This window comes from Megalobrama amblycephala, linkage group LG4 (assembly GCF_018812025.1).
Source record: "Megalobrama amblycephala isolate DHTTF-2021 linkage group LG4, ASM1881202v1, whole genome shotgun sequence".
Lineage (NCBI taxonomy): Eukaryota > Metazoa > Chordata > Actinopteri > Cypriniformes > Xenocyprididae > Megalobrama > Megalobrama amblycephala.
Window position 1 is genome coordinate 51,192,424 of NC_063047.1, and position 13,943 is coordinate 51,206,366.

At 36.7% G+C, this 13,943-nt stretch overlaps 1 protein-coding gene across 4 annotated transcripts in view; it reads right to left on the reverse strand.

Annotated features, from left to right (window-relative positions):
* The window catches only part of abl1 (c-abl oncogene 1, non-receptor tyrosine kinase), a 42,233-nt gene that overhangs the window by 4,113 nt on the left and 24,177 nt on the right, over positions 1 to 13,943 (reverse strand). For all 4 annotated transcript variants that reach the window (XM_048189873.1, XM_048189871.1, XM_048189872.1 and 1 more), the window contains 5 exons: positions 13,622 to 13,786; positions 11,207 to 11,502; positions 6,157 to 6,429; positions 5,765 to 5,849; positions 1,965 to 2,142 (listed from right to left, as the gene is read on the reverse strand). In XM_048189873.1, the coding sequence (XP_048045830.1) occupies positions 1,965 to 2,142; positions 5,765 to 5,849; positions 6,157 to 6,429; positions 11,207 to 11,502; positions 13,622 to 13,786 (997 nt within the window). The remainder of the gene's footprint in view (positions 1 to 1,964; positions 2,143 to 5,764; positions 5,850 to 6,156; positions 6,430 to 11,206; positions 11,503 to 13,621; positions 13,787 to 13,943) is intronic.

Sequence of the window (13,943 nt, forward strand, 5' to 3'; positions counted from 1 at the left end):
AAGTTTTTGAAGTTAACAGTCAAAAATATACACATACATACAATTTTTTTTTTAAAGATTAATTTTTTTGTCGTTTTTGACTTTTTATTGAGATACAATACTGAATTGGGAGAGAGGGATTAGGAAAGGTCCACGAGATGGGACTCAAACTCAGGTCGCCCAAAGCACAAACGCACTGTGTGTGAATGAGCTGCCCACTAGGCTATCGCCGCCAACATGAGGCATCACTATTACTTTTGATTATACTCAAACCTAGGGCCCTATGATTTCCGCAATGCAGAAAACGCGGACCGAATCTCGGAATCCATTCATAAAAACGAAATTTACTATATAACGCAGAATGTCACGGAATTTGTCAAATTTTTGATGAATGAATTAAAAACTACACTTAAATCAAATCACGATATAGACTAGTGTCCGTGAATATTAGACCGCAAAAGACTATTTAAATACGAATCCTGCATGCCTTTGTGCCTCTGAAATGAATGATGCAGAAGCGCGGTTTCATTTACCTCACACACAATCGCGCAAGCACACTCACGCTGAAGCACGTGCGTCGCTCACGGTGTTTTCGTCCTCTGTCGCCTCACTATATGAATGCACGAAATTCATCTCCAGAGCTGCTCTGAAAGTTGATTCACCAGCATTTAACCACTTCGTTTGAGAAAACTACCGTCATAAACACAGAGAAACTCAAAGGTCTAGGCAACCCGTCAAAATAAAAGTTCGATTTAACTTGACAGAAACATATTACTGTTGTACAGTAGAATTTAGATAAATTAATTTAATAATACATTATTAAAACTATATGTTTAAGGAGTAATCTCAGTTTTTTCTTCCATGTTTTAATTTTAACAGTAAAGCTCTGTTGTGCAGAACATTGTTTGATGAAAAAGTTTAATTTAATGATTAAAAGATAAATTAAATGGCATGCGTTCATTCGATTGCCGGAAAAAATAAAATACACAACAGAATTTCTAAAAAAACAAAACATTTCATAAAAATATATTTTTTAATTGATAAATATTGTTGTCTTTAAGAATTCAATTAATTAGACATACTTTTTTATTATTAAAATGTAATTATACCATTAAAATGGAATCCAGAAAACAGAATTTGGTAAAAAAATAAAATTTGAGGGAAAAGAATAAAACGTATATCATAGGGCCCTAAAAAATGCAAATTTTTTTTGGTAAACGTTTAATACATTGTTGGTGAATCGGACAAGATTCATTATTTCAATTAATTAGACATGTTTTTTGATTACTAAAATTTAATTTAACCATTAAAATGGAGTCCAAACAAAAAATAAAACTGCAATAAACGAAATCCAGACAAATTAAAACAGAAAAAAACGGAATTTGGGAAAAAATAAAACGGATTTCATAGGGCCCTACAAACCCCTAACCCACAATTTTGTCACTTCTGAAGCAAGTGTTTGTGCCCTCAACAAAATAATATCTAAAATCATGCGACTTTAGACTTTAATAAGTGATCAGATGCATCATATTCACCTGCTGGACCAGACAAAGGGTTTAAAAACCTGAGCCACATCTACAGACCGGAAGATCATAGACCAATAACACCCTAGAAACCTCTGAAACTGCCTGTGAATGAGACATTCTGATGTTTCTGCAATTGTTTTTGTGTGTGTCTAATTTAGAAATTGTGTTCAGTTATCTTGTGTGCTTGTTTTAGAAAATCAGGCCAAGAGAACAACAATCCACACTAATGAATTCTTGTTTGTCAAAGTGCTATAAAACTTGTTACAACTAGTGCAAATTCCCTCCAGTCTGATAAAACATCAGAGGAAGCTCAAGGCAGAAAGTCAAGACATCAAAGCATTGCACATCAGTGTAACAAACAGAAGAGGCAAGAAACAAACATTTAATAATTTAATGGATTTACTCATCAACTAATACAACCGTGTATGTGGGTGTCAGACTGCAGCAGTTCTGGCTCACCTGTGGATGAAGTTCTTCTTCTCCAGGTACTCCATGGCAGAGGAGATCTGTGTGGCCATATAGAGCAGCACCACAGCGTTGACCTCCTGACGATTACATTCACGCAGGTAATCCAGCAGGTTTCCATGAGTCATGAACTCTGTGATGATATAAAAGGGAGGTTCCCGTGTGCAGACGCCTGACATAAGAGACGAACACAGAACATCCGCAGGTTTGATTGATAAGCAGAATCATCACTAGTCTCTTTGTGAATGAAACTGTTTATAAACATATTCCTCCTGAAAATCAGTGGTTGATTCATGTTTGATATTGTCCAGCCTCACACTCACAATCATAGACCTACAGATTCTGCATGAAGTGCAGTGTTTCCCACACATTGATTTATTTGTGGCCACAGATAGCCACCACCCCCTGCGTCTCATACACACAGGCGCGACTTTAGCACTACATTTAGCAACTTTCAGATCCCTTTAGCGTCTTTTTCCAATTAAAGGTAGATAGTGACAAATCTAGCGACTTTTTTGGATAAACTCTAGCTTTCATTAAATTGGAAGATGTCACCAGTACTGCCCTGCGAGCACGAGGTTTGATTTTCCTGCCGCAGAATCGTCTCTCTTGGCGTCTCTTCTGTGCAGTGAGCGGCAAAGAAGCAGCACATTCAGTTGCCTGTGCACAGCCAACTCATCAATAAATGAGTACAAAACAGCGTTTCCAAGCACCTGTCACTGTTACTGACTGTTTGGACTTAACATAAACATAAACATAGTTTGTTAGACGTAGTTTGTGCACTGCATGAGACAAATAATAGCCAAAACCACCGCATATGGGGCCATTCACATGTCACGCCGCCTTTTCCTTCTTTCCAAAGCGCTTTCTCTCCCGTGGCGTCTGTTGTTTCTAAGCAATCATGAACCGCGTTCTCCACATGAACACGAGGAAGCCGCTCTTTAGTGTAGATGTGTGGTGATTTTGTCAGACGATGTTGCGATTATAAATAATAATTTGAGGAGTATAGTGAGAGTGACTCCTGGTTAACATGTAGTATTAATGGGTTGTGTTTAGTCACTATTTTATACTTGTTTTATGCCTGAAAATAACAAAAAAACAAAAAAATATATATATAAATAATGGGAACAGCTTTATTGGGCATTCAGTTGTATTACAGTATGTGCAGGTCAGAGAGCAGAAGCAAAACAGATCTGAAGTGCCAAAACTTATCTGAATGCAAACACAATACAATGACGTTATAAATATGCTAATTCGCATGTGACGTCATCTGTCGCCACAAGTCTCACAAAATCCTGTGGGAAACACTGAAGTGTGAAAATAACGGTTTGAAATATTCTGGTTAAATGTCTTTAATGTCTTTAAAATTAGGTATTGGTGACAACTACGAAAAGATTGTTTGGAAAGTAACAGTACTTGAGTACTTTCTTCATTGTTTTCTACTTTTTTGAGTATAATTAAATTGTGGTACTTTTACTCGAGTTTAATAAATGATCGCAACATTATCAACAACATTGAAATAAGAGCACACGATTTATCTGATCAATCAGATGCGTGTAAAAGTGTAGTTCATTACTATACACAAATCCGCCGCGAACTCTATGGGCGCCGCCATCTTGCCTGCCGCCATTACTGCGTGCCTGCGAAGTGTGACGGTGTGACACTTGCCGGTGCCCTCTAATGACATTTCAATTAAAGCGCATCCTGCTCATTAAAGAAAATGTCTGGTGAAAGGGAACTGGGTAGATGATGTCAGGCAGTGGCCAAAACTTACCGATAAAGGTAATTTAATATTGACAACATAATGTAATAATGTAAAAATGTAATGTAATGTAATTAAGAAGTGTATTAATTGATGACAACAATAAAACCGAACGCTGTCATTACTAGCTGTGTTGCTAATATGTTCACAAGCTTCACAGTTTCAAATAATTATTAGGCCATCCTTAAAAATATTCTTGTTTGCCATAACCCGACCGACCCTGTCAATTTAGGACCGACCCAATTAATTATTTTTTCCCCTTTTAGTCCGACCGACTTGCCGATTGTAATTGCGTTAAGACCCACGGATTTTTTTTTACTCTTCAAACAGCTAATACAAATGCAATAAAATGTGAGACACACGCAATTGACGCTTTTCACACGCTCTCACGCCACACATCCATTTTCTCACGCACAGAAAAATCGCGAAGTAAAGAGGACACAGAGACCGACAGACTAGACAGAGCAGGTTACTTATGATAGAAAAAAATCTCAGCTCTCAGATTCTGTCAATTTTATTACGAAATTCAAACAATAAATACCGTTTTGGTGCTTGTAAATGTGACATGCTAGAAATACAGATTACAAAATATTACAACATCAAACGACGTATAAAGTTATATTCTTGTAAACATGTTTTTCAAAATGGATTTATGTATTCACACTTACCTTCGTCTGAGGTAAATCTCTCAGAAATGACCGACGGCTGTCAGCTGTCAGCCCCTCACACAGAACCTGTTTTGGCTGTTATGTGTACTGTATTACATCTTTATTATATTTTTACTTATATCATTAAATAAAGTTGTTATTATAATAAAAAATGCATTATATTTAAATTGTTATTTTTAAATAATACTGCCAGCTGATAGGGCTCTCTGTATGTTTACAGCATTAAGTTAGGTGAGTTGTTTTTTTCTTGAGAAAAATTAATGCCTACCTTGTGTAGCCTAGCTAATATTTATCCAAATGAGTCAATATTAAATCAAATCACAATAATAATTAAATAATAATAATTGAATAAAAATAATAAAAAAAGTGTAGCTTACCAGAAATTGTAGCCTACCATGTAAACATTGTAAAGTCACTAAACCTAATAAAATTCAGCTTAGTTACTAAAATATTTTGACAATCACAATACACTTAATGTGATGCAATAAAAAAAATTTTTTTTACATTTTTTACGACCTACCGACCATTTTTTTTATTTTTTTGGCTGTTATGGCAAACCAAAATATTTTTAAGGATGGCCTTAGCCACGACCAGTTGTAGCAATAAAATACATGTTCTTACAGGTATTCAAGATTATTTTATTAAGCATCTGGCATGCGATGAGCCATCTCGGTTATGTGTTTCATCCACTTTTGACGCACATCTTGGTCCTCCGCTCGACCAGGAACTCTGTGCAATCCGTATGGCCGTAATGGGCAGTCAATGTGCAACAAAGCTTCGTGGATTACACAAACGGTTTTATTCCAGGCCTGTAGTTTTGTGCTGTTGTTAAAACAACAAACCACACAACACGCTCTGCCCGGCATCACTGGACAGCATACGTACTAAAAAAACTATATAGCTAACATCTGCTACAGCCTACGGGACCAACACGCTACTTCTGCTACTTCCTTAGCAGCAAGGCACGCAGTAATGGCGGCGCTGCTTTACTTCCGTGTTTCGCCGGATTTGTCTATAGAGGGTATACCTTTACATGCTGTGACCTTTCGAAAAATTTTGCTTCTCATTCCAAATTGTGGTTAAAAAAAATTATTCTTTGTCCAATAGTGTAGCATTACAGCACATATTCATTTTCAATTTCAACTTGTCAATTTCTGCAAAAACGGCACCAAAGCATTCAACTCTGGTTATTTTGGGAGTAGACTTTATTTACCGATTGGTTGGTTTCGGAATTGGAAACATGACAGGATCACAGTGTGATGAAATCATCTCGCAGGCCACATGAAATGAGCTAGGCCTTGTGCTTGACCGTGAATGCATGATCAGACGTCTAAATGCATAAACCAGCACAGAAAGAAACTCACCTAACAGCTGCACCAGGTTTGGGTGTTTAATTTCTTTCATGACTGCAGCTTCTTTTAAAAACTCTTCCACCTCCATTGTATCTTCCTGCAAAAGAGGAAAGAAACAATTACCAACAAGGATTTACTGTTTTATGTACAAAACCGTGAATTTTTATGCTCTAATTCAATGTTAGTGCGTCACGACCCAAGACTCTGTTTGGACAGCAGAGAAAAACAATGCTAAAAGCAAATAATTTTGATGGAAGGTAGAAGCTTGTCAAATTAGATGTCAACATGAACTTCAAAAAGCAATAAAACTGCACAAGGTCAAAGCAAACACGAGCCAGATGACATTAAGCAGGTTCTCGATACAATCAGGGTCGTGAAGCAAACGCAGTTTCTCTGTCACTGACCTTTAGTGTTTTGACAGCCACAGTCAGGCTGTATTTCTTCCAGACGCCCTCGTACACTTCTCCGTACTGCCCTCCGCCCAGCTTGTGTTTCATGGTAATATCAGTGCGCTCCATCTCCCATTTGTCATAGTTGGGCGACACGCCGTAGATGGTGGGCTTGTTGCGTTTGGGAGCTGGGTAATGCAGCGTTGTGATGAGACCATCTGACACCGTGGAATGATGATGAACCAACTCTGCCAGCGTGTTGAAGCGGCTCTCTGACGACACGTACAGCTGCAGGGCGAGAGACACGAGAGTGTGAGCCATAGAAAGAGCCTCGCGCTGGGCAGATGCTCAAACCTGGTCTGAACACACCAGTTAAAAAAGCACAAGGAAGAAACGACTATCTAACCCAGCATGCCAGGACAGATTGTGACGCATATAAGGGTCACTAAACTGTATTTTAACAAGCGGTATGTACATTGCACATCATTAAAGACAATCTTAGCATCCGTAAATTTTAATGGTAGGAGATAAATTGAGCCTTTTTGCACAATTTTTGTTTTAAAATCTTAATTTTGGTGATGCTTTCTTACACCTATAGTACATCAATGACTCATCGGTGTCTCATAACTATTCATGAGACTCTTTGTCCTTGTCCAATGAGAAGACGATTCTCTTAATTATTCAAGAATGTCCTATTTCTTAAAGTCTTCAAAGATTTTTAATGTTGTTTATGTCTATGTGGTGTTTTTTACTATGCTTTATACAAACCATGTGCAAATTCATAACTCAACACCATTGCGGAGTATTTTCTCCTTAAAACTGCAGTGAAAAAAAGACAGTCTCAAACTTACGGTTTGAAATTGCTGGTGTCTGTGATGTCACAAACTACCTTGTAACCAATCACGTCAATGTGCCGGAGGACTTTAGCATATCATTACCAGTGAACTAGCAGGGGAGTCTCGAGAAGCCAGGTTATCCTGATATATTTTTCTGTTTATATGAAAAATAGTGTATTTAGCAATATGGCGGGTGTATGATGTATATTACGGTGTTATGATGAACTATATGCCTTTCTCCACTGATGTTCTGAGTTGTTCAAAGCGTTTGTAAGGATACTGATTTTTCAAAAGGCAGCAGTCTAACTCTGAGATGGCGAACGGGAACATGGTTTGTGTAACGTTAGCAACACTTTTTCAGCTGATAACGCAGTCAAGCAAAAGGCTAATCATATTAATTACCGTTATGTGCCTGCCGTTGTAAAGAGCGATAGCATTGTGCAGCGTTTACCTCAGTAAGTTGACCAAGTGGATCTCTGAGCTGGTGTGAGTGGAGGCGGGGCTAATTTGCATATTCACTGACCCACGTATACTAAATGAGGCAAGGGTGTAGAAATTTTTTTCACAAGAAAAAACATTTAAATATGTCATTTTGGTGATCAAAGATGAGTTTTAAGATATAATATTATTTACTACAGGGGGTTTAAGTATCCTCTTTCCTATGACAGATGCTGAGATCCAGTACAGTAAGTGAGAGACGCATTCATGGATTGTTTGCTTTTGCTTTGTAAGAGTTTCTGTGTAGCATAAAGTTTCTACCATAGACCCAGAATCTCTGACACAAACAGGATTCCTCCACTGATCTTCAGAGCTCCTTTTATATTCGATCGAATGGCTTGAATAAATGCTGCAAAATGAGTCTCAAAATGTATTAAAAATGCAACAGCGCATTCTTATATGTATTTTCAATGCACAAATGCAAGGAGATGCGCAATTATTTGTGCATTAAATTAAAGCTGTCATAGGATATGTATGTATTTGTGTAATTTACAGTGAGCTACAAAACCATGCATAATATATTTGCTAATTTTGTATTTGCATGTAATGGTGAATTGCAACATGCATTTGTGGGAATCTTTGATGCTTTTAAATCAATGGTAGTGAAAGTAAAGTGTCTGAATCGGAATGTGTTTTGTTGTCTTTTTAAAGTTGCCATGAAATACATTCTTACTATTCTTTTTTTTTTAATGGAATATTGCAGTGTTCATTATAAATGTTTTATAATTTTTAAATTCGTGTTCCCTCGAAATGGTTAAGCAACCTGTCACTCTGTCCTGTCACTCCACTCTGTCCTTTTTTTTTTAGCAGATTAACTCAGATATGTCACAATAGTGAAGAAAAGATGATCTGTTTCATTATGAGGTCAAACTGTACTGATTAATTATAACCAATACTGATAGTAGGGCAGAATATGTAGTGTCTCCCATCCAATAAATCGTAATAATCTTTGTGCTTTGTTACTTTTGATATGAAGCAAAGTCTCAGATTTCAGATGACGTCCGTCTTATTATGAGATTCAAAAAATAAATACCGTTTTGGCGCTGTTTAATGTGACGTGACAGATCGCTTTAGTGCCTCAGTTAAAGAGAAGCATGTGAACATCCTCTCCTCCGCTTTAATACCAGTTACAGCGCGAAATGAACACGACTAAACATCTGAAGGCATGTTAAAAGATACAGTACAACTTACAGAAATCTGTCAATAAAACAACTTGTAAACAATGTCACGTGACATCACATTTACCTCAGAAAAACATGTTCAGTGACCATAAACTCATTAGTCAGCTAGAAAAGTGAACTGCAGCATTCTGATAAATATAGCTATGCACCGTTACATATTCATTATAATTTTTAATGTTCTTCAATATTTAATGCATGTTTGAATAAATCAGTTATGACAGCCGTGATTTAAATGTTTATATTTAAAAAAAAAAAAAAAAAACTAATTGGAGTATAAATATGATTATGTAATTCTAAACTTTATTTATAATATAATACATAATTGAGTGTAATTTAAGTGTTTGTATATAAATAAGTTAATTTAACCTTCAATATTATAGTAAAGTAGTACCAACTGACTCCCATGTGTAGTGTACCGCATTAGTTGAGAGATTTTTTTTTCCTCTAGAAAATTTGCCATTTACTGTAACTGAAATACTACATCCATATTTTTATGTCCAATAACCAATATTTAATTATGATTTAATGCTTATTTGTAGGGATGCACAGATACCAAAATTTTGGCTGATACCGATAACCGAAAATTTTTTATATTTTAAAGCCGATAAATGATATATAAATCCAAATTTTTATATAATTTTTGAGCACCTGATTACAAAAAAGTTTCACCATTAAAAGTCCATGTCCCAAGCACACAATTATAATGTTCTCATTATCATTATAATATTATGTTACGTAACTTGTGCATTTTTGGAAGCCACTTTAGATTTATTTATCCATATGCATGATATAAAACATAACCGAAACAAATCAAGTAAGCATGGTCCAAAAACATCACACTGATTATCAGTTTCTATTTTAACTTAAAAACTCAATGCTTTTGAAACAAAATGGTGAGCAAGAGTGATGCAACAGCTAAAGCCATCCTTCTGAAACACATTACAACAGCTAACAAACTGCACAGGAACTCAGGAGCGTTTCCCGTGTGTATTTTGTTTTGTCAAAGAATGTAACATTCAAGAGTGATACACTGTTTCCTGTGAAAATCCTTGTTCTTGCGCACGTACATTTATGAGTGCATTAATGCATGTTTAACACACATTTTTAGTCATTTATTGGTATAATATTTGCATTTTTAGTACTTTGCTCATACATATGCTTCAGATGTTTATAAATGGCTGGAGGTCCAGGAAAACTTTTCATGTCACAATCTGTCAAGTGTCCTGAATGGATTTATATCATACTGGCTGTATAATAATTGACTTAAATACAGCTCTCATTACAAGAGAGAAACCCTTACACAAGTTATATGTTAATATGCTGCAGCTGTGTGCTGAACTGGTGTCTCAGACTCATTCCTGACGGCTTACAGTGGAGATTCCAGCAGGGCAGTTTGTCGCTGCCTCATGCGGAGACTGAGAGGCGGACGAGGCGCGTCAGGCATGTGAGGAATGAGCACAGCGGTCATCAGCAGGAATGCAGCGCTGCCGTGGACACATTTATCCGCTGGAGTCTCATAAGGCTGGATAGCCATCAATCACCATCACTGTGTGACTGAAGGCCTTTGACACTAGTGTTCATTTTGTCAGCTGTCCTGTGTATAATGTCCTTTTTATCAGATATTCAAAGTTAGTTTTATTTGTTTTGAATAGTCTTAAAGTCTTAAAATTCAGATTTAGCAAATTTAAGGTTGTGAAAAGTTTTAAATGGTGTAAGAAAATTCTTAATTATCATTTCAAGAGGTCTTAAATGTGGGAACGGAAAACCAGGAATCGCTTAATGTGATTATTAAACTTCAAAAGGAGATGATTTAATTTAATTAAATCTGTTGTTCGTTCTACAGACTTGTGGTTTCAGAGCAGTTCACAGTCAATGAATAGCCCACATTTTTGCTAAGCGACTGCTTCTTATCTACTCCTGGTGAATGATGTTTACTTTATGGCGTTTATATCGTGCCTGCAAACTCGTTGCCTTTCAACAAGAAAAGTTTCGGTAGCATTTTCTTTTCATATTACCTCCGTATGATATTTACTAAGTACTGTTTATAAGCGCAATTGCTTTGATTACAGAGATAACCGGGGTCACCGCTATATTTATGCTGTTCCATAAGCGCTATCTACTCACAGAGAGTGAATCTGCATTTTCATTCAGAGTGTCTGCAGTTTTTGTTCAGAACAATGTGAAGATCAACCCATATTTTTACACAGCTAATACTTTGTTGTAAATGTTAACCGGTGGATCGACAGGAAGCTTAAAAAAAAAAAAACAGAATAATAAGGTATCTAGAATATTATATTTCATCATATATTAAATGAATATAATCATTTATCCTTTTTACTCATCCCTTTTCTTAAAAATGGTTTAAAGGCCGAAATGTGAGGTTTATAACATTATAAAACTTGTTTTTGTCAATACAGCTCAAGTAATACAAGTTCGTAATTTTACGGTATAGGATGTTACCATAAACATTGACCTACATCCCCCAAAATGTGGTATTAATTTGTATAAATTGTCATTAAAAATGGTCATGGCGTGCATGTGGACTCTCACCTTGCCGTCGGACGCAGTGTTGATGCGGTAATGGTAGACGCGTCCCTCATAGCGCAGAGATATGGATCTCTGTCCAGGGCTGCTCTCGCTCTCGCGCACCAGGAAGCTGCCGTTGATGCCGCTGCTCAGCAGGTATTCAGCGGCGTTGCGGGACACAGGCCCGTGGTACCAGCTGTGCTTCTCCAGGCTGTTGACGGGCGTGATGTAGTTGCTGGGCACCCAACCCTGGCCGTTCTTGGTCTGAGCCTCGCACCACTCGCCATTGTGATTGTATCCCAGAACCCTCAGCTTCTCTCCTGGTCAAAGCAGCATGGAAGCCGTGTTACAGTCAGTCATCCCTCAATGCACTCGGCCAGCTCTACTACATCTTATGTCAGTGTCTATTAGGGCTGCACAGTTCATTTAAAAAATTAGATTTTGCAGCTGTGCCATTGAAAGAATTGTGAAAAGTGGCGGTTAGTAAAGGTTGCATCAAAGGTTTCCATTTACATGTTTTTTGCAGCATTGAGCATCAAAGCCAATCAAAATCTTTTCAGAGCACGACCAGAGGCGTTTAAAGGATTAGTTCACTTCAGAATTAAATTCCCATGTCATCTAAGATGTTCATGTCATTTTTTCTTCAGTTGAAAAGAAATTAAGGTTTTTCAGGAAGACATTCCAGGATTTTTCTCCATATAGTGGCCTTCACTGGGGTTCAACAGGTTGAAGGTCCAAATTGCAGTTTCAATGCAGCTCTACATGATCCCAGACGAGGAATAAGAGTCTTATCTAGCGAAACGATTGGTCATATTCTAAAAAAAAAAAAAAAAAAAAAAAAAAAAAAATTATATCCTTTTTAACCACAGATGCTCATCTTGCACTGCTCTTTAATCACATTGGAAAGGTCACACGTGACGTAGGCAGAAGTACCGATCCAGTGTCTACAAAGCGAACGTGCAAAGAGTAACGGCCTTTACAAAAAAAGTTAAAGCAACAATGTCAGACGATTTTTAAGTTTCACCCTACCGAGGTACTTTCGTCTACGTCACGCGTGACCTTTCCAACGTAATGTGTGGCACATCGCAGAGCAGTGCAAGATGAGCATTTGTGGTTAAAAAGTATATAATTTTTATTAATTGTTTTTAGATTTTTTATTTATTTATATATATATATATATATATATATATATATATATATATATATATATATATATATATATATATTATTTTTTTTAGATTTATATATATATATTTTTTTTTTTTTTTTTTTTTTTTTGATGGTTTCTCTAGATAAGACTCTTATTCCTCGTCTGGGATCATGTAGAGCTCTTTGAAGCTGCACTGAAACTTGCCTTCAAACCATTGGTAACCATTGAAGTCCACTATATGGAGAAAAATCCTGGAGTGTTTTCCTCAAAAGCTGTAATTTTTGTTCGACTGAAGAAACACAAACATCTTGGATGACATGGGTGTGAGTAAATTATCAGGAAATTTTAATTCTGAAGTGAACTAATCCTTTAAATCCACACACACTCAACTTTAATACTTACTGATAGAGGTTTCATCACTAGCAGCACTAGTACTAGTGATGACTGACTTAAGTCACTAATATGTGTAATTTACTGTTTTAATCATACATGAAAACAATACTCATGTGTACTATGAATATTTAATGTGGCTTTGTGATGTTCCTCACTTTCAAGTTACTTTAGATAAAAGCATCTGCTAAATGGACATGTAAATGCAAAGAGCAATAGCTGTACTAACTAGCCTCCTGTCTGTGACTTCTAAAGACACCCTGAGCACTAATAACAGCTCATTAAATAAGCTGACTCAAACAGCAGAGTGTAATGGAATGGAAAGAACTGACATGTTGTGCAGGATAAAGGAAGAGGAGGAGAGATGAAGAATGTGCAGCAAATATGTGGATTTCCAGTCAGACATGTGTCCTCATACTGCCGCTAATAAACCGACTGAACAAAGACCAGCTTCTCCAAAATAGAGAAGAAAACACCAGCAGAAATGAGCAGCTTGTAATTTTGATTTTTGAATAATGTTGATACAAAACAGTGTAACCATACTGTGCAAGTGCTCAAATTCACTATTGGAAATTAATGTAAATGAAGTCGCTTTGTTTTTTTAATATCCATTAATGAAACTGGAAGGAACTAATTTCTGATCTCTGTGAAACATCAGATCTGTACATTATAAAGAGTCTTGCTGATGCTTGAAGGACACATGGCATTGTTTTAAATGTAACAATAATAATAAACTTTAATAATTAAAGGAGTGTCTGTGAGCACATTTTTTATTGTTGATTGTGGTTCAGTGAATAGGGTGAAATTTAACTGGTATTTGTATCAACCTAGTCTGAGCCATGATGAAGTGTTTGATGTGTTTGAAGTCTTCAGATGATGAAATCTGATATTTTTCTCACCTTTGGTGATGCTGAGAGTGTTGTCGCCGCTCGCTACAAAGTCATACAGCGCTACGAACAGATTGGGGTCATTTTCACCGGGTCCCGCCAGCAGATTCTCTTTGGAGTTCCAGCGAGCCGCTTCAGACAGACCCGGAGGCTCAAAATCCGGCCGCTGAAGAGCTTCTGCAAACAGATCCAGGTTAAAGGTCAATAAACCACACTGAATGTTAACATGCAAGTATAATTCCCAATAATAACTGCATGACAATTCAGTAATGTGTTCAATCATCATGAGGATAAAGTTACAATGTACATTCGCAGTCAAAAGTTAAGAATAATT